Raw genomic sequence first — 27,471 nt, forward strand, 5'->3', positions numbered from 1 at the left:
GAGAAAACAACGCTGCCCGAGCTGTTTCACAACCCTTATAATGACGGTGCATATACTGTATATGAAATACTAACAAGACCAAATATGACAAACAAAACAGACCACATACGCCTGTGTTTCTGAATTCTGCACACAGGATAGGATGTAAGTTGTCATTTGGAATTGTGTTGTATACATTATAATTATAACACCTGGAGCTGTCGATGTAGAAGAAATCACACATGACAGAAGTCAATGAATATTAACCTCCTGAAAATTGAGAAATTGTGGACAAACATTTTCCTACTGCCTGTCTCTTCTATCCTGGCAATAAGTCATAGTGTTGACACTGAACAGGTTCTTACTGTTCATGTGGGACAGCAGAGACCAACACTTCCCCAAGGATACACTGATGTGCTCATTAGTTTGGGACCAGAAGCTTTTTCTGCAGTACTTATTTTTATTTAAGTGGCTGTGAGATACTGTGTACAACCCTAAAATCAAGCAGCTTTAATGTAACGCCTTAGACAACGAGGACAAAATGGCAAACACCTACAGCATGATCTACTTCCTTATGTTTAGTTTTGCATTCATTATTGAGAAACATATATTTTGCGCTTTCTTTGGTGTAATTTTGTTTCAGATTTGGAAGATGTTTTTTTTCTAGTTTTTCCAATGTGATGTTTTTATGGCAGTAGTACAGTGTATAAACTCACACTAATTAACAACATGTGAAAGATTTACCTTTTTATTAGATTGGATGATATTAACACATGTGGAATATGCAGTTAGCTGCTTCTGAACATTTGATTTAGCGAGGGTTTGGGTCAAGATGTTATGTGCAAATGTATTCAAAATTTTTGATTATTTCATAAACAAGTTTCTTTTGGATTTATACTGCATGCAGTATAATTGTGTGGCAGGCATCTCATTGAAGGAACCAATATTCTCAGCTTGTGTCTCACTCAACATTTGGGGCAGCTTCATCATACTTTATGGTCCTGCTGTACTCTTGATGACAGCAGTGACTCAGCTGTAGTTGCAGATGCTAGTTGTTGCTCCACAGTTTGAATTACTTGAATTTAAAGCTTAGCCCTTGTTTAAAGCTTTATCAGACACCAAAACAACACATATACATCATCACACATTCTGACATCTTCAACTTTATATTGTTCAATCTTAATTCATATTTGAAATTATCTAAATTTTGACCTTTTTGCTGTTGGTCTTTCAAAGTGCAACCAATGAGAAAAGTAGTCAGCCAGAAGCAAAGATGATGTTTACCTGTGTTACACTTTGCTTCTGTAGTGTCTACACTAAGCCCAGTGCCATTTCTTACAATTTTACCTCTGATAATATGTAGGCGGCTTAAAGGCGTCTGAAGACATGCAACTTGCAAATCTGTACATTGTCCCTATGCGTGAAAATGAATGTGTCTATATGTATTAGTGTGTGTTCAGCTTGCTCTGTCAGCAGTGCAAATCTAGTGTGAAGAAAGGTCTGGCAGTTTGAGACTATATACGCAATATGCTCGGCACAGTGGCCTTCTTTCATTAAGGTATCATACTTTCAGATTTAATCATAATGTGCAATTGCCTTGGAGTCTGCTCAATTCACAGAAGAAAAATGACATTGATTAATTCTGGTGACTCATTTTTCTCATAAAACAGAGATAAAATTGTTGCCTTGGATAAAAATAAACTTCACACCCATGCTGCCATCCCTCACACTGAACACCTACATATGTGTGTTGCGAGTTTGTCATGCAACTCCACAGAGCCTGTGCCGCTTTTGTGTAATACAAACATAGTTAATACTTTTGTGCTTTTTCGACACAGTTATGAGCTTCACACATTTAATTTTTCATGTTTTTTGAATTTTATTTGTATGAAAAAATGCTAATAATATTCAATTGTGCACTATGGTGAGACTGCTTGAAGTTGAATATGGAAAAGCAATTAAAGCACTAACTATAGATTCACATTGTTCAGTGATAATTGTCACCTGTAAAATCACACTGAACACTTAATTGTTCTAATGTAAATTGTGTGTCAACATAAAAAAAAAATATGGCGTGGTCCTCACTTTTTACAGGCAGATGACGAGATACAAATGCTCCCCTGGTTTTGTTTAATCTTTGTCTCTTCTTGAATACATTTAATTTATCAAAAATATGTGTATCCATGATTTGAATAAAATACTTGTGGACTATACTAAAGCACTTAATGCTGCCGGCAGCATCAGATGGCCGCCCACCAAGAGTTAGGTTCAGTCCAAGGTTTCTGCCTGTTAAAAGATGTTTTTCCTTGCCATTGTCACACCAAATTTGTGGGGATTTGTTGGGTCTCTGTAAGTTATAGAGTGTGAACTAGACCTGCTTTATCTGTAAAATCTGTTAAGTGTCCCAAGATAACGTATGTTACGATTTGACAATATACATACAATGTAATTGAATGAATTGGTTGTGACAGTTAATTGATGTTTGTTAATTGAAAGAAGCAGCTTGGCTAATCAAAAAATGAATTACTGCTTCCCCTCACTCACCAAACAATAAAGTATGTTGAGCATTTTCAATGTGCTCTTAAAGCTGCATTTGTCATGGAGCTTCAGGAAACGTAGGACCCAAGTGCAAGATGGCAGACATACGAGTAAGCTCAGGGATTTATTATACTGAAATCCAACAAACAAAAGGTATCCTGGAACATCAGGCGAAATACAAAAATAGAAAAAGGCAGAATCAGAAACAAGACCGTCAAAATAAAACAGGAAACAGAACATACACAACCATAACAACATTAAGCAGCAGTGAGGATCTGCAGTATTTAAGCATCTCTTGCACATTACACTGAGTCTTTTTACATACAATTAACAACTTTAAGCTATTTCTGATCAGTTCCTATATAGGTCTCTCATACACATAGGTCACATACTGTATACTACACAGACAGCACATACAGTAACATGTGGTGGACTTGAGTGCTTTAAATGTTTCAAATTTTTACTGCTTTATACTTCTAATGGAGTATTGTATTTTCATGGGTTGAATCTATTCTCATTTTGGAAATGTTTTAATATGAATGTTATTGGAGCCTTTATGGGCATCAAATGAAATCACAGTTGTTGTGTCACAAATAATGTGTTGTACATGTAATTAAGGTATTCAATTATGTCTAAATGTAAGGGGCTGTGCTCAATTTTCGGAACATTAATATAGCAGTAAACAACTATTTGCTATGTAAAGATATAGTGCAGTATTTGCGTCCTGAGCAAGACTGAAGTCACACTCTCTCTTTGTTTGTTGTAAACTGAGCTTCTCTGTTCTTTGTTTTGATAGCCAGTCCAGCCGTGGGAGTGCATGTGAGTGCCTTGTGCGTCGGTATTAAGGGGTTGTGACAAAGCGTATTTGACAAGTTAGGGAATAGTCGGTAAGAGCCATGGAGGCAATCCCAGATCCATTTTTTTCCAATTGTTTTCAAAAGTACAGCAATTAAAGTTTGTAAATGCAGCAACTGTGCAACTTTCCCTTTTGAACAAGTGCATTTTTGCTTGAATGCCATGGATTCTTCTGCAGTGAGTGCACACACAGCATGGTTGAGCAGACCCTGTGATATTATCATATAGTTGGATGGTGTGTTCACTCAATTCTCCTGGGAAGAGAAAAAATAAGTGGAAGAGAAATAGACAGAGGGTTACAAAGTGCTGGTGACAGACAGGCCATAGAGAATAAGACATAACACCACTTCACTTTTCACCTAGGAACCAACTACTATATATTTGCTGTTGTGAGAGTTAGCAGGTAATAAGAAATACCCGGGGTGAGATGTGAACACGTCCTGACAAGAGTGGCACCTGCTGCTTTTAGGAGCCATGAGCAACATATACAGGGGCAGAGATAATGAGAGGCGACTGAACTCGAGCCAAGGTGAAACTTAATGATGTGTGACAAACAGCGTTAGCTCGAGATTTAATTAGAAGGGCAAAAGAAATGAAGGAATAATTAAAGGCTGATGGATTACAAATCTGTGGAAGAGAAATTGTCTCTGAACAAGTGAATTTATTTGTGTGGGGTTATTACCTCATTTGGTAATGTCTTGTTATTTATTGTATCTTGATAGTACAAAGATTACTATTTAATATTCCGGTCTTGCCATGCTCAATGTGGTTTTGAATAATGAGCACCATGCCACATTAACTTTTAGCATTAAAAAATAAAGTATATCCATGAATCTCAAGAATCCCCTGTAATTTTCACTTGCCCCTGGTTTCCTTAGGAGAAGAGTCCTGATGTTGTCATTCCTTGCCTAGTTTTCCCCACAAATATTGTGGTGCTTCCCAAGACTGATGTCTCTTGTTAGACAGACTTATGTAATATTCCCCTTGTGTACACAAACCCCTGAGAGGTGTTTGATAAAAAGCAGGAAACAACATTTTCTTCACACACGTTTAATGACATTGATCTTCTGTCAGAAGCCTGTTCTTGACAGGGAAGGATTTATTCTCCTTGGGGTCCTGAAACATCCGCTGTGGTAGAGTATACTTAATATGTCCTTGGGCGCCCAGATAGCTCAGTTGGCAGAGTGGCCGCCCATTTATAGAGGTTTAGTCCTCAACGCAGCGGGCCCGGGTTTGACTCCAACCCTCGGCCCTTTGCTGCATGTCATTTCCCCCTCTTTCCCCTTTCATGTCTTTAGCTGTCCTATCAAATAAAGGCCTAAAATGTAAAAAAAATAAAAAAAATAACTGTCCTCACATCTGGATTTATCCCTTGCTCAGCTGCAGCAGGTTTTTCTTTAGTTGTCTGCAGTAATTTAACACAACTCCATCAATCAAAAGTAATACCAGGTTGAAAGTAAGAAACTGAATGGAGGAGTGCGTCTGAACTCCAAACCACAGCGATTCAGTGACACATTTTAAAGGCAATGTGAAATGAACACAGACCTGCTATCAAACCACAACAATATGAGTTTGCTTGATGGTCTCTTGTTGTGAGGCCGCAGTATTTGTTCACTGCTTGGTGCAATTAAAGTGGGCTGAACTGTGCCTGTGAAAGAAAAAGGTGTATGTGGTGATGCAGTTTGGCCTCGTTTCACACCCTTTTAGGATGAATAACGCCCTCCAAGAGATTCTTAACAATTTGTTTTTGTCAGTCTAGATAAGAAAATGTGTAACACTTAATAACCATCATTAATAGATGGTAAATTGATAGTTAATCTTTAGTTACTTGTCATTGACCGTTAACAAAAAATTGATTTATAATTAATAACGATTAGTTATTATTAGTAGTGCTTGAAAATTAACAGTTTATTGTTACACACATTATATTTCTCATATATTATATTAGGTATCGGATAATGATTAAATGTTGTTCGTAAACCTTTAAGAAACCATTTTTAAAACATCTATAGATACAGTACATGGACCAGATATTCATACATATATATAATATGTATAACGCTTTGTTAATGGTTACTAGTTGATTGGTAAACCGTCTATAAACAGTGTCTGGATGGTTATAATGAAATTGCAACAGATGACTATAATACCTTTTAGTTCATAAATACTTTGTAAACCATCTATAACCATTATCTAGATGGCTATTGTAAAGTTCTGACTGATGTTTTGCATAGTTAGTTATTGCTAGTAATGCATGACCAGTTTCTACCAGTTAAATGATAATTAACTATAGATTAATTGACTACCAATTTACCTTCTAATAAATGTGCTGTATTTATATAGCGTTTTTCCAGTCTTAACAACTGCTCAAAGCGCTTTTACATCTACAGTAAACATTCACCATTCACACACATTCATACACTGTGGCCGGGGCTGCCGTACAAGGTGCCACCTGCTCATCAGATAAACATTCATACACATTCACACTCCGATGCGCAGCACCGGGGGCAACTCGGGGTTCAGTGTCTTGCCCAAGGACACTTCGACAATGACTGCAGGGGCGGGGATCGAGCCACCAACCTTCCGATTGGCAGGCAACCGCTCTACCACTGATCCACAGCCGCCCCAATAAGATACCTTCTAATAAGAAGGTTATATAAATTAGGTTGTATAAATTATAATATGTTACCACAAAATGTGCTGCTGTCAGCAACACACTCAACATGTGCTATGCTATAATTGCTTAAAAAGTCTGGACTGTTGTACATTGGCCCTGGCCACTGTACCTCAAACAATTTGTGTTTTGCACACACAGCTGCACCAATGCTCTCACTAGCACAAAGAATGCTAATTTTATACAGTGCAAAGGCTGAACATGCATTTTCAATAGTTAAAGTGCAGCTGAATCATTGCCCCAGTATTGAGAATCCCTGACCTTCTACACTAATTCATAATGGACGGTGCTTCCGAGGTGGGACATTTATTCCCTTGTGACTGCGAGCTCCACATGTACTCAGTTAAAGTCCTCCAGGCAACCTTGGTCTTGTTGTCACTGGATTTTAATCGTGGCCTTCCTCTCTCACGCCACAGTTCACTCCAATATCATGGTTCTTGCTGACAGGATCTTAAAGGCTGCTCTTTTAATTCCACAGCCCAAAATTACCATCAACAAATCAAACAACCAGTGGGATCAATCATCATGTTTTCTGTCTCATTGGAGGGTCATGTAATATTGTTTCTAATCAGATCCACCCATGTGTGTCACAACTCTGTTCTCTCCTGGGCAGCACAACAACCCTTTCCTTTGGTTTCCATCTACAATATATAGTCCAAGCTGAGAGCAATTGATTCAGTGTTGTACTTCAGCTAGTCCTTTTCCAGACTGGGCAGAATATGAGCTAAAGTCCCTGCAATTTGTTGTCACAGGCCTCAGAGAAAACAGGGTGTGTTAGGTGATCCAGTAGCTGAGAAGTTAAAGTGCTGTTGTATAGCCTTGGCGTGACCAAGCGGAATGTTGAAAAGAAAAGGAAATGAGAAGAATAAGCCTTTTAACAAAACATCCCAAAAGTGATGACAAGTCTTAAAAGTCTTCAGCCATGCCAGCCTCTCTGTGAGGTTGTACTTATACATGCTGGTACGTTGTGCTTAATGCTAACAATGGAATGCTATCATGCTCAAATGACAATGCTAACATGCTGATGTTTAGCAGGTATAATGTTAACATTAACACCATCTTAGTTTAGCATGCTAACATGTACTAATAAGCAGTAAAAACAAAACACAGCGGTCAGTATAGGTTTATAGTGTATGGTTTTTGCAGGTATTTGGTCATAAACCAAAAAAATTTAACTTGAACATGGCACTACATGAATGTCATAATTACAATTCCTCCTATGAGCACCATACATGTCCGTAGCAAATCCCATGGCAATTTTTTTAGTAATACTACATGCACGAAATGTCAACAAGCTTGTGGCACTAAAGGAAATGTTAAGAGATTTTCAAGTAGTAAATTAACTTCTAGGGACTATGTATGTGTGTATAAAATATTATCTCAATCCATCCAGTAGTAGAGATATTTTAGTTTGGACCAAAGTGGTGGACTGATCGACAGACAGACTGACAGACCTTTCGTTTCCTGAGCTGGAATCTAGCAAAACACTAAAGCATTGTGATAAATCATTTAACCCTTAGATCTACTGTATGCCAAATCTTACATGCTTGTTGTGTGTCTGCATGCATACACAATGTCACTTGGCTCATGCTGCTGTATGTTTGACATGTTTCATTCATTTGTGTGGGAGGGCAGTATTAAGCTAGTGTGACATTATTATCCTATTGTAAAATTAGTCTTTATTTATACCTTGTGTGCTTTTGTTGGATAATATCACAAGCATAAACCTGTGAGCAGTGCAGCAAACCACGTGAGTCACTATAAGGGCAAAGGTAGTACTATGAGAAAATTCTTTTTAGATTGATGCAACCATTCATTGCTGTTAAAATAATGTGCCTGGAAAAAAAAATCCAATTATTAATATTTCAGTATTTATAATGTAGGGTATCAAAATGTGGTTTATAATCCACACATCTCCATGAAATACGATTGCTGATACACTGATAAACTATACAGATAAGCTAGTTAAAACCTCTGTCAGAACCAATTGCGAGTGAAAAAAGCAGTGGCCGGGGGTGCTACCTTCTCATTGCTGTCCTGTCATCTGTGGCTCTCTGCCTGAGGGACAACAAATCAAGGCTCTGGCACTGGTCGAGTGTGGCCCACCCACAGAAATGTGATGTCTCACAAGGTCAAGCTGAAACAGAAGGCGGCGCACAAGCTCTTGTCACAAATCCAAACCAAAAAGAATTGCTGTTTCATTTCCGTCTGATCATCTTTGTGTTATAATGTCATTTTGGGCTGCTGATGTGATGTAGATCTTTTATAATTGGGTTTTTAAATCTGTCACCACCAGTAATTATCCGTTAACTTAATAATCATCAGGAAAGTTGTCCTTTAATCCAGTTCTGGTCCTTAAACCCCAGAAAATGAATGGCCCATTTACATTGGTGCTTGTAAGTTTATGAACCTATGCCAAAGTTAACTAAAAAGAGAAATTACAAAATCATCTTTTGGAAATTAATCTTAATGCCTTAATTTAAAAAGAATTGGAAAAATCCAACCTTTAAAGCATAACTCATGCCAAGGTACAACCTACGGTCTTTTTTTAAATGTACCCGAGCCAAACCTTTGTATAAAAGCATAATTAGGACCGAAACGCCACTTTTAAGATTTATCGTGTCATCGTATTTGGTCAAATGGCCTTTTGAATGGGAGTGCTAGGGGCACTTCTATGATAGCATCAAAATCACTATTTTTAAAACACTAAGAAGGCTCGACACAATGTGAAACTTTGCTCCAAGTATCACCAGACGTTCTACACATGAACTCAAACATTGACAACATTGTTTGTGTACATAGTTTACTAAAAAGATATGTTTTGAACAACTCCCTTCGCTGACAGCCATCTTTGCCAGTCAAAAAGAATTGATCTCTGAATGCGAATGAACTGACTTCATAGGAGGAAATGTCATTGCTATATGAGGCTCCTTTTTCAACAATGTCAAAAGAACAAATTATCTGTGTATTTATATGGAACTAAGCTTTAGAAGCTTTCCATCTTTACTCCCCTCCCTCGACTATTTTTGACTTGCTAGATGGCGACCGGAAAAACCAACAGCTACAGTGAGTTGATAAAACCTTTCTTTTTAGTAAACTCTGTGTATACAAACAATGTTATCTATGCTAGCGTTAATGTGTAGAGCCCTTGGTGATACTTCGATCAAAGTTTTACGTTGTGTTGAACCTTCTTAGTGATTTAAAAATAGTGATTTTGATGTTATCATAGAAGTTTCTCTAGCCCTCCCATTCAAAAGTAGCCTGGCTCCGCCCTCCTACGTACTTACACTCAATTTTCATTTCCCTTGAATACTACGTCTGGATTCACAGTATAGTGTTGGGTTTTCTCCAGCCAAATTTTTGGTGCTCCAATCAGCTTACAGAGGGAGTTGCCTAGAACGATGATGTTGAGGCCATGCACTAAAGTTGTAGTTCCGTAATAGCGGCGGAGAAAGATGCGAGCAAACACATTCGGCCCATGCTTCTGTCCTAATTTACTTTTAAACAAAAGTTTGACTTGGGTACATTCACAAAAAGACCATAGGTTTCATTTTGGCAAGAGTTATACTTTAAGGACACCAATTTTCTTTGTGAATGAATAATGAATCGTAAATAAATAAATGTTCTTCCTTAAAATACGGGGGGCATAAGTATACACACCCCTATGTTAAATTCCCACAGAGACAGGCAGATTTTTATTTTTAAAGACCAGTTATTTCATGGACCCTTCAACAAACCTAGAGATTGGCATGGGCTTCTTTGCATAAAATCATCTCTCAATGCAAATCAAACCAGCTATTAAATGTAAATGTGCTGTATTTATATAGCGCTTTTCCAGTCTTAACAACTGCTCAAAGCGCTTTTCCATCATACAGGGAACATTCACCATTCACACACTGTGGCAGGGGCTGCCGTACACGGTGCCACCTGCTCATCAGATAAACATTCACACACGTACACACTCCGATGCGCAGCACCGGGGGCAAGTCGGGGTTCAGTGTCTTGCCCAAGGACACTTCGACAATGACTGCAGGGGCGGGGATCGAACCACCAACCTTTCGATTGGCAGGCAACCGCTCTACCACTGAGCCACAGCCGCCCCTGCAGGCTAACTGCAATAAAACCATGCCAATCTCTAGGTATGGTGGAGGGTATGTGATGATGTGGGGCTATTTTAATTCCAATGGCCAAAGAAACAGGATGCATAGTATCATGGAAAGTATCATGACTCAATGAAATAACTGGCATGGCCCAAAAAATCAAGCCCGACCCTACCCGAGCCCGTGCACGTAGGCACATTAACTGTGATTTTAGCCTGAGCCTGATTTATATGGAGCTAGAACAGTGACAGTAACCTGTGCTATTAAAAATAAAATTTGGAATTGAAACAACAGATATTGGCACTGAAAAATGTTGAACTGATTTATAAAACACAAACATCAAAAAGTAATAATCTCACAATCCTATGATATTATTTCACTTTGACATTTGTTTGCATTATGATAGGTTTTTCAATGTCAATCCACATTTTTTTTTTGATGTCTGTGTCTTTTCAGTGAAAGTTCTTTTTACGCTGTCAAGATTTTTACATTGTCACTGGTTTTCAGTTTCAACTTTCTGTCACTGTTTTGGCGTAGGGAGGAGGGGCCTGAGGAGAGGGACAAAGAGGGCGTGGTTCAGAGGTAATTTACATAGGCTACTTGCGAGAGACCGCACCTCCACAGGAATCCTCACAGATGTGTTAAAACCGCGTATCTGCAATGTCTTCCTCAAGTTTATCTGGAACATCTCCTAAAACTGGGAAAACACATTTACTGACTAACTGTTAAGTCAGTGAACGTGTTCTGCCTTTTAGTGAGTGTGTGATTTGCCTAGAAACCTGTCACTCAGCAGCTATACTTGTGATTGGAGGAGCGTTATGGGGGAGGGGCGTTAAGGTTCTGTGCCAGTGTCAGCAGCAGGTAGAGAAAGTGGAGCTCGTTCTCTTAATACGTCCATGACGGAGCTAATGAGAGATACAAGCGAGTCAAGTCTTGTGCACCGGCAATAACACTGGCCTTAGGAGTCATAAAAGACAGGAATTACTGTTATTATAAATACTAGATTATAGAAGATAGATTGACATCCCCGGCAGGAGACTTGGCTACAATAAGCCACAAGTTAGCTGACGTGTTAACCATGGATGTATTAAGAGAACAGTGCTAATCTCTGCCGAAACAGTACAGTTTAGGCCTACATTAAAAGTTAACACTAAACCAGCCTGCTTCTATGTGACAAAATGGCAGAGATAAACAGACTTAGTTTATCTTAGTTGGGGAAATGCAGTAAATGAATTAAGCTTGTAAAACTTGTCTTGTGTCAGATCATTGTAGTGTTTTCATGTGCCAGTTTCAGTCGGGTTCTGTGCTGTTTTCTGTTCTGGGATTTTCTTTCTCCTCCAGTTCCTGTTTTTGGATTACCTTTTTTGTTTGAATTCCCTGTTCTCTTGTCTGCTACTTTCTGGAAGAAGTAAGTTTTTGCCTGCTGTACTCGGAACACCCTTTGTTCATGTGAAATTTGTTTTGTTGATCAAATAAATCCTCTAGTTCAACTTTTGCCTGCCTACTCTCCACTTCTGGGTCCTCCCAGAAGCCCAGAGTTTCCAGAGCCGTAACAATTACTGATTCCATGGCTAGAATGGAAACCATAAACATTCAAGAGGTAGTGACTTTGAACTTATTACAAGAGAGGATCCCAAATCGGATTTTGAGGGAATTTTTGCAATGCGGATGTAAGAACTTGTACCAGCAAAGCACTAGTGTCCTGCTTTGCCCTGTAATGCAGTGCAGTGCCCTGCTATGCTATGAACTACTAAAAACTACTATTTCTAATCACTGTTCCATTATCTTTTATTGTGACTGTTATTGCCACTTTTTATTGCACCCCCAACTGGCTTATTACTAGAATTGTTGGGTCCTTGTAAATTACAGAGTGTGGCCTAGACCTACTCTATCTGTAAAGTGTCTTGAGATAACTCTTGTTAAGCTTGTGTCTTTGCTATTTTAAGGCCGACACAGTTGTTCATGTCCCGTCCAGCACCCGCGTCATTTAAATAGCAAATGCACCTGCGCCCATCTTTGCGCCCTTGGGCGTGCTGGTCTTTCAAGGAGGTGTGTTGAGGTGTATTCTTGGCATATTGTTCAGTCCCTCCAGGATTTCACTGACTTTTTTTGAGATTGTGGCGGCCCAAAATGCCTGATGCTTTTGCAAAAAATTGCGATAGAAGTTGCAATGTTTTTTGTATGTTTGTTGCAATGAAGTTTTGGGAGAAAGACAAAGTTGCAAAAAAAGTTGTGATTCTTTTTTTGTATAGTTAGGAAGTTCTTTTGGGGAGTATAACATCACTCTAGGTTGAGTTTTCCCAGGAACCTTACCAAAAAAGCAAAGGATGCTGCAAATGTTGGTATAATATGAAAACGGCTGGTGGATTTAAGAAAAAATAAATCATTATTGAATGAATCAAATTTGAACATATCTGTCAGTGGCTTGTTAATCTTCACAATGTTCGTTAATTTTCTATCCTGGCCTGGGACACAAATTCATGCAGTTTGATAAAGTACTAATTGGACTTTGACTTATCATTGCACTGACAATAACGAGCATAGCTGTCCTCAATTTATGTCATCACGTACGCCTCATGTCTGGCTTTTCCTGCATCCACTGTGTGTGTTTGTGTGTGTGTGTGTGTGTGTGTGTGTGTGTGTGCGCACGCGTCAGTCACGGGTGAAATTCAACAGCCCTGACATTAGAGTGAAAAATCATTACAGCGTACATGATGTATACAAGTTGGCAGGACGGTCTAACACGGTCTCTCGCTGAACGTTTTGTTGGTAAATGTGAGATGTTTGAGTCAAAGGCGTCTCAGTAAACAAGGAAATGAATGTGGCCACGGACGTCTGACATCAATCTGTCTCACTCCCGCTTGGTTGTTGGATTTCAGAGTCACATACGGATACAAAGTCTGGCACGTGGGACTGCTGGGATTGGTTTAAGTTGTGGGAAAATTCGGCTATTGGTCAAATTTGTGAAAAAGTTGCAGTGATTTGTCAAAATTGCGAGTTGCACCAAAGTCACGTTGATTGGTTAAATTTGCGTGAATTAGTGCGATTGCGACATTGCGAAGTCCTGGAGGGACTGATTGCTATTTTGAAGCAGCGGGAATTGATTGCACCATTAACTTATATCGTTAAAATAGGGCCCATAGTCTATTTGAGTTGTCAAGGACATGAATGTGTTATTTCAGATTGTGGGAATTTAATCATTCTCCGCCCACCCGCTTTGTGTTTCACTTGCAGCATTAAAAAGATTTTAATCTGAGAATTCACAGACGTTTTTGATGGATGACATTAGCCAGTTTGACATTGATATATGTCAATCCCTCCAGCAGGGAAACATACATAAAATACATAATATTTCTCAGTGTGGATATGCACGCACACACACACACACACACAGACCACACACACACACACACGCACGCACACACGCACACACACACACACACACACGCACGCACACACACACACACACACACACACACACACACACACACACACGCACACACACACACACACACACACACGCACACACACACACACACACACGTTGGCTAGAAACCCCACCTTCCCTGCATCATTTGTGAAGCAGATTCGTCCTCTTCTAGAACTGAGATCAGTGTTGTTGTGGCTGCTGCATCCAGAAAAAAACGTATCCCTTACTAATGTTTCCTGTTTCTTGCTCCTCCTCCTACTTTCATTGGAAACATATTACATTTATATTGATTAAAGCTGCATTTCCTTTGTTGGAGGGATTCCTACTGTAACAGTAGAGAGGAACAGGACGTACCTACTAACATTTCCCAGATAGTGCCCATGCAATTTGTGATTGCACTTGACGTGCAGTTTTGTAGTCTCTAGTGCATGTATTGTATTGGGTGCACACAATGTAAAACATGTTCATTAGTGCAGTACTGTGTTAATAACGACTTGATTTATTTTGTTGTCAAAATTAGAGGAATAGTAATAAAACTGTTCAATATCTTTGTACAATGCAGTATGTGTTCATATTGCATACAATGTTTAAGTTGCAAATAATGCAGATAATTTTTACCTTTCACATCAGAAATTACAATGTTCGGTTCTGTTTTTTCATTATCTGCTACAGTTGTCTTTTTTGGTTGTTCCCTAAATTTCAGGCCACAGTACGCTCACGCTAAGTCAGCTAAAATTGGAAATACATATTTTTCTCTGTTTTATCTTTTTATACACACTAATACTGAGCTTTTCAAAAATTTAAAGTTGGTGAATCTGAAAATTAAGGCCTCAAGGTATAGACCTAATTTACACATTACGTTAGCATGCAATCCAAGGCATACATGCAATTGGGATCAGTATGTGACCAAGCAGGACACATAGGAGAGGCCATGTCTGGAGGTGGCCTGCTTGGCATCTGTTTTGAAAAGTCTGTCAGTATTGCAGTACTAATTTGCATATTGAGATCCGATCCCAATGCGGGCAGATTTGAGATAATTTATTTAAAAATAAATAGTTTAATCATACCAGGTGTAAATGCAAAGGCCAGTGGATATGATGTCATAATTAGAATCAGTTTTAATGGAAACGTGTGTGTACAGGTTCAAGAAAGAAAAAAAAAATAACATTCAAATGGCGTGAGTGAAATTCACTTTATTTGAACTTAGGTGTACTGACACATGTACAGTACTTACACAGAATAGACATCTAAAACAAGGACAAAAATCTAAATAATGTATCCCGATACAGACCACGTGTTAACACCAGGTATAACTGGGGCCTTAGTGTGGACGTGGAAAAATGAGGAAACTCTCTCGCACCACGCAGTTCAAAGTACGTATTACAGCTACGGTAGCCTTCATGCTTCAAAAAGCCGGTCTCTTGCTCTTTTCAATATCCTTTTTCTTTTTCTGGGCGAAGAAGACAACTCCTGTTCCTGAAATTTGGATTTTGAATATGTGTGGTCCTCCAAGTTTCCTTCTTCAAACTTGCAGGGGCCGGGAAGCAACAATACCCATTAGCAGATTAGCAACACCTGTGAGTTTATAATGTGGCAGCGAAAATGCGAAAGGCGGAGAAGTATATTCTGTATGTCCCTTACCGGCTAACGTATTTCAAAATGGCGCATGAATATGGAACGTCTACCCTAGTTTATGCAAATGCAATGTAAAATTTCAATCCAAAAGAATTACTTGTAATCGATGGTGGTTGTAAATATTCATGAAAAAGGACAAGTTTGTGAACATGCAACACGGATTTTGATAACAAACAGCTAAACACGTTGCACACTCGACCTTTAAGTTAAGAGGCAACATTTCACCTCAAACATTATTTTTAAGCAGAGTAACCAGGCTGTGTCTGCCCCTTAATGCACAATTATGGGGGGTTTTCTGAATGAAATAAGTGGAAAGAAAACATGTTTACTATGGGTTCTATGTGTATAGGTGTGTGTGAATGTATCTGATGTCTATGTAGTCGTGTTGTGCTGTAGTATATATTAATGTGACGCCTTTGTATGCGCAGGGGCAACACATTTCCTTGTTAAAGGACAATAAAGAATCTATTAAAAAAGAAATATTAGCAATTTTGATATTGCTTTGGTATTTTACTGTGGAAGAACTTTTCAGAAACTACCTCAAAACGCTAGTGTAGACACATGTGGATGTAATGTACTCTCAGGGGAAGGACATCTTCATTTCTTTTTAGTAACCAATATTTCATTTTTTGTATTTTTTGTGATTAATCTTTACTATGCACATTATTGTTGTATGCAATCTGTCCAACTCTGTGCATGAATGAACACACACAAAGTCCCTTTTAATTAGCTGGTCACTTTTGTAAGGCATGTTATTCAAGTAATGAGCTGGTTTATTATCGCAAGCAATTAAATCTACAAGATGCTGAGGGATGCTGTAAGCCATACCTCCCTTCTTCAGCCCTAATAAAAAATGCTCATCTGTCTTGTAGCTCAGTCTCAGAGACAATTATGTATAATAAATAACATATTGTGTGGATAAAATGCAACATCCTCAGATTTTAAGCTATACACAGTACAATTCTGTAACCGGTGTTTATGTTTTTGTGGGTTTTTAAGATGATAAAACACAAGCCTGCAGAAACATTTACAGTGCATAATGTTACAGAACTAAAGTCTTAAGTCAATCATACCATTAACAAGTAGATTAATGTAAAACAGGCTTAACCGGGCCAATATATCTAAGGGACAACTATGAGATATGTGGCTACCTAGCTAGCTAGCTCCCTGAGATGGCTTATATACTGTACACCATTGCACAGCATGCCTTCCCCACAATGAACACTATCTACACCCATAAGCCTTTACTGTCAGGCTGCAGGTTATTCAGAAAGGGCCAAATAACACATGGTCTAGATAAGACATAACTATAATATTATCAAGTGCCTTGGCTGTAAATAACAGTGTTTACTTCTGTGTACTTGTTCATGTCTCTTCTCAATCATTTTTATCATGTTGTTTGTGCATTTTCTAGAATAGTACTGATAATGTGGAAATTCAAACTTTGAAATGTTATCAGTTACATATTCAAGCAAACAGATTTGAGATTGAGCATTGGTTTGGGGAGTCTGCTCTGTGTTTTCTCTGCACAAGAGGCAGAAGTCTCTCGTTAGTATCTTGTAGGCTACTTGTCGCAAAGTGACTCACATGCAACTCACATCTGCACTCGATTCACATCGGGTAGTGACAGCCGCTATGTTGAATGTAAACAAGTAGCTGCTTGGTCACTCCTCTATCGTCTCCGTGTTAAACCCGCCAATAGCGCCAATTGTGAACTAAAGCAAGAGAATTAAACATGCAGGTTTCCAGACCGAGCTGCAGGGTGAAAAAAAAATCGCCGGCAGAGTGGGCAGGGTTGACCCCATGCAGGGGTTCATATAAAAATGCCTGAAGGTTTATTCTCTGCTGAAATACTGTAGGGTCAATGGAAATTTTCAAATCCTGTGTAGATGAGTCTGATGTGTTCAGGAAAAATGTAAAACAATTTTGTTTCAATACAGTAAAAACTTTCTCCCTTTCAATAGACCAGAAGTGATAACGTTTATTTAAAAAGTATAGAGTTGCATCATTTTATAATGTTTTATAGTTGCTTCATATATTATCTATTATATCATTAAGTGTGCCCATGACCTTCTGCTTATGCTGTCCTTTTCTGAAATTGACAGAAAAATATATTTGGAATCGATAAGCAATTGAGCAATCAGGGTTGGAGAAGTTACTTTTCTTTATTTTTTTTTTGCTGCTGGCACAGTGGATATGACACATACCTTTGGTGTGGGAGATCTGGGTTCAGTTCCCACTGCGATACATCCACCAATGTGTCCCTGAGCAAGACGTTTAACCCCTAGGTGCTCCAGAGACATGCAGCCTAAAAATTGTAAGTTGCTTTGGATAAAAGCGTCAGCTAAATGAAACGTTATCTCATGTAATGAAATTGAAGCTCTCCTGATTGAATCATTAGTTCAATCTATTTGTTTAAAAATGTGTTAGGGGAAAAAAACAGATTCAACCTAAATGATCACTGAGGTAAGAAACACATCACTCAGCTCAAAGCCACTCTCCCTGATTGAATGCCCCTAAACCTCAAAAAGTCTTAAAATGGGCCTCCACAGTCCTTTAAAAGCTGAAAACGTTCTTCTAACTTATTACTGTTGCTTTAAGACTAAGGGCCCTATTTTAACAATTTAAGTGCACGGCGTGACGTGCATGGCACAAGTGCGTTTAGGGTGTGTCTAAATCCATGTTTGCTAGTTTGACAGCGGAAAAAAGGGTCCGTGCACCGTGTGCATGGTTCAAAAGAGTTGTACTACTCAGTGTTTTCATTAATTCATAGGTGTGTTTTCGGCGTAACATGCAATAAACCAATCAGCGTCATCTCCCATTCCCTTTAAATGCCAGGTGTGTTTGTACCTTGGCACATTGCTATTATGATGGTGGATTTGCACCATCATATTTTTTATTTTTTATCTTTTGCATGTGTGTGTGCTGCGCTTCCCTGTGTATGTATGTATGTAACAAGCAAAGTGTGCAAGCACTGTGCACTAGCCTAGGCGCATTTTACCAGTGCACTGTTAAATAACAATGAAATGTTGCACTACTGACTTTAGACAAGGTTTTTGTTGGTCAATGGCGGGATCATTTTCTGCTTCTAGCAGCACGCCCATGGGTGCAAAGATGGGCGCAAAGATGGGCGCAGGTGCATTTGCTATTTAACTGTGTCGGTCTTAAAATACCAAAGACACTTGCGTCGGGCTTTGCACTGCGCCGGGTGCAAGATAGGGCCCTAACTGTGAACTTATTTTTCAGTAGACTCTTGGGTTTGTGTTGAGAAAAAAATTAAATTATTGTCAAAAGTGAACACCCAAATGCATATTTAGGGGGAAGAGAAAATAAAAATAAATCTACCAGTTTTTTTAGACAGCTAAATGAGACAGCAGCAGCATTTTTCCTTACTCCTAATATAAGAATATGTGTTTGGAATTATGGCCCTGTGCTCTCCACTGATCTTGCAATAATCTGTCAAGATGAATTACTCCCTTTTAGATTTGAACTCTGTGGGACAAGTTTTACAATTTCAGCCTTATAGTTGGATGTCATTGCCCATCAAAACATCCAAATGTCAACTTCTGCTCTCGGAGGTTTGAAAATGTTGGTTGCACATTGTACTTTGTGAGAGGCCAGAGGAATTTTGACTTTTAACATAAGGGCCAATGTATTAAAATGATTACACTGTGATTGTGGTATGTCAGCCCTTATTGAAACATAGTAGCATTACTCATGGCTGTATTTACAAACTGAATTGTTGAAGTATTTATTACAAATTATCATTTTTGTTTTCACATTCCAAAATTATTAGCAGAATTTTAATTTATTTTACATGCACTTTTTGTTTATTAAGTTTTTGTTTTTTTCTGGAGTGAAGTGCAACTACGTTCTACAGTAACAGTCAAATAAAGTGTGAAAAGTGTTTATCCACATGAGTCATACGCAACATGGACATGTACTCAAGATTTCAATTCAGTCAAATAAATTGTTGATTGTATCTATAAAGTGGCCGTTAAATGCTAATATTAGGTTTTTTTGTGATAGAAGGGATTATGTGTTGTGGGAATTTAGCAGGAGGATGCTGTATGGTGTTAGACATGCACTGCTATCCATTACACTGTGGTAAGAGGACAAGAAAAATGAGAAAATATCACTTAATAATGACATCACAATTATATTAACTGTGCCTTATCTGAATTAAACATGTTTACCCTGCAGTAGGAGTAAAACAATGGGTAATTATTTTCTTTATGTAGTTTGTAAGCAAAGAACAATGCTCAGAGCAAAATTGTGTTTCTGTTATTTGCTGTCAGTGGTGTGTTGTTACTAATGATCTTCTCCCTTCTTTGTCAGGTGGCATCCCGTTTGTTCTGACCGGGGAACTGTTTGAACAATCCTACCGACCTGCCGCTTTCATGATTGCTGGCATAGTTAACTGGCTTTCCAACTTTGCTGTGGGCCTCTTGTTCCCATTTATTCAGGTGAGTTACTGCTACCTCAGTTAACAACGTCAACAGAGGCAAGTGACACTTTTTTCAGTTTTCAAGTCATCAACTGATTGTCAGCTAATCCAACCTAACACCAGGTTCGTTGCTTTCGCTTTTCACAGCCCATTAAAGTTGTCAACCCCTCATTAATCCCTGTAGTGGCTGCTTGTTAAAGCATATTGTTGACTGGTTGCCTGCTCTCTACCAGCACTTCCACAACTTCCTATCACATTACATTATGTATTTCATATTCTAATTACATGCAACACTGAGCTCTAATGGTTGTTCTTGGAGAGTTGGTGACTAATTTACAGGCTTTTCCCAACAATGGTATTAACTTAATGATAAGCGTTCCTGACTGAACATGTACTGTACATTTTGTTCCTTTTTAGTAAACTGAATATAAACACTAGATTATACAAAGCAAGCTGTTGCAGATGTCCTCTACTTTATTATACTTGTCAACCTAACCATAAGGTAATGTCCTCTCAGCTTTGGTGCAAATTCTTTTAAATTCAGACCTGACCTAAAAATACAAGACTTGGAAATGAAAACTCCTGTCCCACTTCCTGTGAGCCAGTAGGATCACCACATTGGCTGGCAGAGCAGTAAGAAACCGTCAAAGATATTAAACAATAGTGTATCTATGGGAACAGCAGCTAAACTATGAAGGGTGTTCCAGTGAGCATTTGCTTTTATTACTCAACACAGATTACAAAGCACAGTTTTTATTTTCCTTGTTAATGTGGCAATCTGTGAGATTTTCTCATTATAACTGCAAGCTATTGGCAGTAAAACAAACTGTTAAGGAGCACAACACAGAGCTATTTCTCAGGAACAGTTGTGTAATGTGTTTCGTGGCTCTGCATTATTAAGTTTAGAAAATACCCCTTGTTATGTCACCAGGGTTTCTACCATTGAGGTGCACTATGGGAGATGTAGGATCTGGTGTTTTAGAGCTCGTCTGTTGTGACTTATTGGAAGTGCAATGCTAAATCACTGGAGTCTCAAACCTCGCCTACATCATATTACATGTTTCATATGTGTTTTTCAACTCATTTTTTTCACCTCTTATGCAGATTGATTTGGGTACCTGATTTTGTATTGTGTACTTTGAGTGCCCAGCAGTACTGTGCCTGAACAGAGGGGGACATGGACTGTTGTCCTGCTGACATGCTACTTTTGCTGCCTGGCCCTGTAAGCAAGATGTTACGGGTGAACTGCGAGACATTGCAGGAAAGCTGAATTGAAAGTATTATACATTTCCAAAGCCTCATAGGAGCTGTAACCAAAATAAACTAAACTGTTGTTTATTTCGGTTGAAATAAGGAGGTGTTCATATGTTTTTTTAGTTAGTGCAGAGGTCGATATCTGGTATCTTAAAATATAAACAGAAAAAAAACACTTTATCCTGTTTTTAGCTTTACAAAAAGACCTTTTAAACGAAACCTATAAGCAAATACACATCCAATGAAATGCAGTGATGCAGAGGCGAACGCAGAAGCTGGCCAGGCTTTGGCCCTCTACAGTAGAATCCTTTAATCCTATTTAACTGTTACTTGATCTTTTTGTTAAAAATAATGAGCATCTTTGTTGTGCTTTGTTTTTGACCTGTGAGAGAACTTCACTTTAAGGACTGTTTTTTAAGGCAAATGATAAGCAAATGTAACAGTTTTTAGACAGAAGACCAATTAGTGTCTATTAGGAATACTTTACCAAGAAACTGCAGGGTCCGCTTTCAACTTCTAAAACCTGACTGTTGCTCCTGGCGGCTTCACATCACTGCCTCCTCTCATTTTACCTCGTCCATTTTTTTCCCTCTGTGCCTCTTTCTTTGGATTCAAAGCTTCTTTTAACTCTTTCTTCTGGCTTTACTACTTTAACTGTATGTGTTTGCTAACGCACCTTCCTAACGCATAGTGTTTGTATAACATAGAATTGGTTTTGGTAGTGTAAAATTTTTGGTAGTGTTAAAGGGATTTTGGGACCTGTTTACAATTACAGTGGATCAGTCATTAGTAATTGATTTCTTGTTGTTGCTACAGTACAAAATGTATAATAGAGAAACACGCTAGTAAAAAGTCAAGAGAATCCAAGACATAAAACATAAAATTGTGCAGAGGTTTGATAAAGGAATAAAATATAACATATATAAAAAATTTAAAATATAATACTGTGGTAGACTGGTGTACAGTAGTGATGCAATGAATCAGCTACTGAATATAGATATAAACTGCAGTGTGTGCAGGTGTAAGTAGGTAGTAGAAGTAGTATAAAGTTGAAGTGTACCAATGCAGTGTGAGTAAAGTGATGAGAGTTGAGGAGTCAAAGGTTGAGCAGTCTTATGGCCTGTGGGATGAACCTGAGCCTGGTGGTGTGGGACTGGATGTTGCTGTATTGTCTGTCAGAGAGCAGCAGGCAGAGCCATTTGTGGCTGGGGTAATTGACTTATTCCTGCATTGCTGGATGTAGCTGTTTTCACTTTTCGTTCAGCAATTCATTCAGGTTTGAAATTTAGTGCACTCTAAAATTTCTACAGCAGAGCGAAACAAAAGTAATGCATGTGGCATATACACTACTTTTTGCCAACAAATCCACAGTGAACAGTTTTATAAAAAATAACCAGTGCGTGACTGTGTCACTACACAGATTAGGATGTTTCAAAAGTGTCCCAAATTTCAATGTCCTGCTCACTATAGAGTAAATTATTCAGTCTCTATTTACTGTTTGTAGGGAGTTGTGAATGAGTGAGTCCTGAGTGGGTGGTGATGGCGCAGTAGATATGACACATGCCTTTGGTGTAGGAGATCTGGATTTGATTTCCACTGCAATACATCAACCAGTGTGTCCCTGAGCAAGACACTTAACCCCTATGTGCTCCAGAAGTGTGCGACCTCTGATATATAGCCATTGTAAGTCGCTTTGGATAAAAGTGTCAACTAAATGACATGTAATGTGAAGTCCTACAAGTAGCTGGAATCAATATAAGATGTCAGTGATTGAAAATATTTCTATCAGGAAGTGATTTATTGAGTGTCTGTGTAATTATCACACAATAACTAAAGAACCACTTGTCATTGATGCAAGAATGATGTTTAAAAGTATGAATATATCGGTAGGCCTATGCCACAGCAGTTGTTGTGCCACTGATAGTGAGACTTGTCTGATGTGGTGTGCAGTTTTCCACTTATTCTACAAGACTTAATCTCCCCTCCAGATAAATGGCCTGAGTCCCTTACTGCTGTCTTCTTATTCCATTAATTGTCCCCAGGCCTCACGCTTTTGCATTTGACTAATGTAACAAAACATTTAAGAACACTGAGAAAAATATATAGACTGCTTTATCCAAAGCACATTCTAGTTTATTCATTGCCTCCTTGTAGTCTTATCAGTTAGATTTCCAAACATGTATAAACATGAGTAAAATCTGAAACATGGACAAGGTAAGGAACTGCTGCCTCGTTGAAATTAATTCAGCATCTATAGGAGATAGACAGCTCCCATACTGATGCCCTTCCAAGCCAACCTATCCAGATAAACCATGTTTCCATCAAATACTTTCAGTATAGTACCTTTAGAATCAGAGGAAACCTATACAGACATTTACCTAAACACTAGATCTGGTTTGCGTTTGTAAGTGGGGTTGTTACCGAATGGTAAGAGCTGTGGGCAGCCATGCACTGAGAAACAATCTGAAAACCCTTTTTTTCCCTTGTTGCTCCATTCAGCTCTTGAGGTATTTTCTTTGATGAAAAGGAACAGCCACAATCATCACTGAGTGAAGTGTTTCTAGCACCTTTTTTAATCGGATCAGTGTGCTGAGTACCACAACAGTATGGGATTATTTTTGTAGAAATGTGACAGCAGAGAGCGTAGACCGCTTCTTTGGAGAGAAAAAATACACATACGATGCTTACTATAACTATTTACCACGTAAAAACAAATAGTGTTTGTGTGAGTGTTGTGAGCTCCTCTCTTTCTGGCTCCCTAATCACTTAATATTTCTCACGCTGGGTGTTAGAATATTTAGTTAACCAAGATAATCCCAGTTCCATGGTAGTTTAAACACCTTTTTTCAGTGTAAACAAAAAAAGAGACAGACATTACATTTCTGAATATTTTTGTTAAGCACCATTCAATTAAATTGTGACTGAACTGAAATAAAACCGCACATTGTAGTTTCTGTATTTGTTACCAAAGCATTTATTACAAAAACAGTTAACATGGGGGAAATGTGAAAAATTCGGTTGCAGGTCGATTTAAGTTGTGCGCCCCTAAATTTTCTGCATGTGCCCCTAAATTCTTTTGTTAGGGGCTACAATGCTCGTAGTAAACACAGTTAGTCGGGAGCCCTGTATAGTCAAAGCTTCTATACCAATACCCTAGCATTGTGTGTTATCAGATCAATAGCAACCACAACAATTTGTAGTTAGTTGGATAATAATTTGTCATAATAGACCATATAATTATGTTACTGACCTACCTGGGACAGCATTGCAGCTCTGCACGGGTCCTGCAGGTCCCACAATGTTTCATTGTTCTACAGAGAGAAGAAAATAATTAATACAGCTCCACTGACTAAGGCCTCATTAGCTTACATGATTCCCATGGCAAAATAGCTCAGGAACATATGGAATGCCATTTTATTCAATATTAAATAAATGAATAAATACGTACATAAATGAATAATTACATGAATAAATAAATATGCCTTTTAAATACATTATGAAATAAATAAATAAATGAGGCAGTAAATACATGAATATAACTGCAAACTGCCGGTCGTGTTGCTCTGTCAGTTCAGTGTTAGTTGGTGGTTCAGTTACCCCAGAATAGGTGACTGTGCGCTGGGTAGAGCCCCTACGAGCTGCTGGTTGGGGTGCACTCTCAATTCGGCAGCCTTTTTTTTCCCCCCCATGGCTCTGTTCTGAATGTGAGAGATATGATTTGCATATAAGAACTGGAAATAAATAGAGAGGGAAATCATTATATGGGATATTAGATAAATAGATAATTAAACAAATGTCCACAGAAATAAATAAATATGGATTTATGAAATGAGTTTCTTGAAATAAATAAACGTGGACTTATGAAATCAAAGTACACAGTAAATTCAGCAACCCTTAGTGTTGTTTCCATTTTACACTAACAGTTTTTAAGTGTCAAACAGAATTAACTCTTCAACTTTACTCTCCACAAGTGTTAAACCTACTTAACACTAAGTGTTCATTAAGTATTTACTCCAGACACAGTGTTAGTGCTAGTGTTACAAGGAGTTTACTTTTCACGTATTGTGTAGTGTTATTCTTACCTAACTCCTGGACTTTCAAAGTCTTTTGCAATTTTCTACTTTACTCTCTTGCCGACACTTAAAAGTAAAACCTAAAATGTGTGTAGAGGTTTAAAAAACACCATTATATCCATGTCTTAACAAGTATGTATTAACATGAATATAAATACAATTTAACAGACCAGAAAATGTTCATACAGAATATAAAGAACATGAACAATTTGCCCTTAATAATCCAGGTCCATGTGAATATCAAGTTCCATGTGATGGCAATATGGAACTATAAAAAGGGAGGCATCTGTTGGTCCATATGCCATTATATCAGATGGTTTAAAGTAGAGCAAATCTTGAACGTTTTACACCTTAATTGGCTGCAGGGGCTTTGACATAACTCTAAATACATTGTAACAAATGGTTTCTACACCAGAACCAGCAGGTATAACTTGCTCATCTTTTACAATAATAGTCCTGATCTTACAAAATACCGGTAACTCTTCAGCTATTGGTTTACCGACCAGTTTTAGCTTTCATACTAGTGTCCTGTAAAGATAAACATTTTAAAAGCATGCTTTGTATTTGGATGCTTCCTAAATCAAGTAAGATGTTAAAGTCTGATAAAAAAATGGGTGAAATGGGTCAAAGAAAATCTCACAATATCCAAAACTCAAGACAACATTGATAAATTAACAGAAAATATGTTGCCTGTTCCATATGTCAGTGTATGCATGAACTAGCCTGTAGAATGCAGAAGTCTATCCCTAATCTCAGCAACACTTGGGCTCTCCTGGACTTGACCCAAATCATTGTTGTAGACAGTTGACTGTATGAAGGTGTACATGTTCTGGAGCATCTGATTGTAAAGAGTCCCAAATACAAAGTGTGCCTAAACAAGTTCATCAAAAGCTCCAAGTGAAGTGGTTGACTTGCATGGTTTGACCTGCTTGTCCAGAACGATGAAGAACTAATGGATTGCGCTCCTCTTCATGCCAACAGTAAGTAGATAAGGTTAAGTGGTGCTGTTAATGGCATCAGTGTGTTCCTGGATGCTTTTTCCACTCTAAAAAAACTACAACAACAAAAAACAAAACATTTAATTAATTTACTTACACTATACTATACACAGGAATAGAATAGAGACTGTATTGATTCCTCTAGGGGAAGTTCTTTTTTCACTCAATTTTTTTATATTCATAGGCCCAAAATACAACAACACACACAAAGGGCTCATAGACATGCAAATTTTGAGAGATGGTGGAGTGATGGACAGCCACATAGTGGCACCCTGGGAGCACTTAGGGGGTTTGATACCTTCAGTACATCGGCAGTGCCCAGGAGGCGAACTGGCTCCACTCCAGCTACCAGTCCACCATACTTTGGTCCATGCTGGACTTGAACCAGCCACCCTCCGGTACCCAAGCCAAATCTTTACAGACTGAACTTCTACCGCCCTCAGACATGGGAAACATATTGTGTTTTTTTCCTAACTTTAATAGAACCCCTGCTGTCTGAAAAGGTAAAGAAAAAAACCCATATAAGCTATAATACAAACCTTCTTGAACACGACAAGGTGCTTCTCAGCTTTGGATGCAGACACCCTGCATGGCCTTTTCAGCCCTTGGGCTGTTGGAGGAATCAGGTGGGGGAGGAGAATGATTGAAGACAGATTACTATCCTATCCTGTATACAGAAACAAAAGAGCTAAATGATGCATGATTGTACAATCATTTTACAAATTAAAACACAATTCTTTTAAAGTTAAAGCTCATTAAAGAAAAAGCCTTGAAGAAAATAATTAGGAGAATAAAGTACCAGAGGCAATAATGTCATGCGTTTCCTTTTCATCAAGAGGCATCCCACACCCCAAAAAAGTAAAAAAAAGAAGTAAAAAAAGAAGTAACAATTCCAATTCTATTTATGCAAAAAAATAACCCTGAACAATTTGTAAAAGTCATTAACTGACAAGTTCTTTAATTTTGTTTTTATAGTGGTGTGTGACTGATGACTTACCGTAATTCAAGAATTCCTCCAGACTTGGTTCACTGATCTTGACATATTTATTGTTTATTCATTTTTGTTTTAATCAACATGATGGACTCTGTAAATACAGCAAAACTTAATGAGCATTATGATCTACAACCTAAACCTACTCTGCCAGTAGTATCAGTGTCTGTTAACATACTATTTTAAATACATACAGTACATACATACTGGTCAATTTGAGCCTCAATTAAAATCACAATTTGTCTTGCATTGCATAGGAACGTGGCTACAATAAGCCAACAAATAAAAAGAAGAATAAAATATAGAAAACAGTAAAATCAGAAAATGTTACATAGAAACAGGAGTAGGACAGTGAAATTGTCAAACGACTACTACATATTAAAAGCCATTTTAAACAAATAGGTTTTGAGTTTGGACTTTAAAAGTGCTACATCTGTAATAATGTGAATATCAGGGGGTAACTTGTTCCAGAGTCTCTGGGCAGCAACTGCAAAAGC

The 27,471-nt window shown here is 38.2% G+C and overlaps 1 protein-coding gene across 6 annotated transcripts in view; it reads left to right on the forward strand.

Moving 5' to 3' along the window:
* The window catches only part of slc2a9l2 (solute carrier family 2 member 9, like 2), a 107,802-nt gene that overhangs the window by 63,331 nt on the left and 17,000 nt on the right, over positions 1-27,471 (forward strand). For all 6 annotated transcript variants that reach the window (XM_032514710.1, XM_032514712.1, XM_032514711.1 and 3 more), the window contains one exon: positions 19,550-19,677. In XM_032514710.1, coding sequence (XP_032370601.1) covers positions 19,550-19,677 — 128 coding nt within the window. The remainder of the gene's footprint in view (positions 1-19,549; positions 19,678-27,471) is intronic.

This window comes from Etheostoma spectabile, chromosome 4 (genome assembly GCF_008692095.1).
Source record: "Etheostoma spectabile isolate EspeVRDwgs_2016 chromosome 4, UIUC_Espe_1.0, whole genome shotgun sequence".
Lineage (NCBI taxonomy): Eukaryota > Metazoa > Chordata > Actinopteri > Perciformes > Percidae > Etheostoma > Etheostoma spectabile.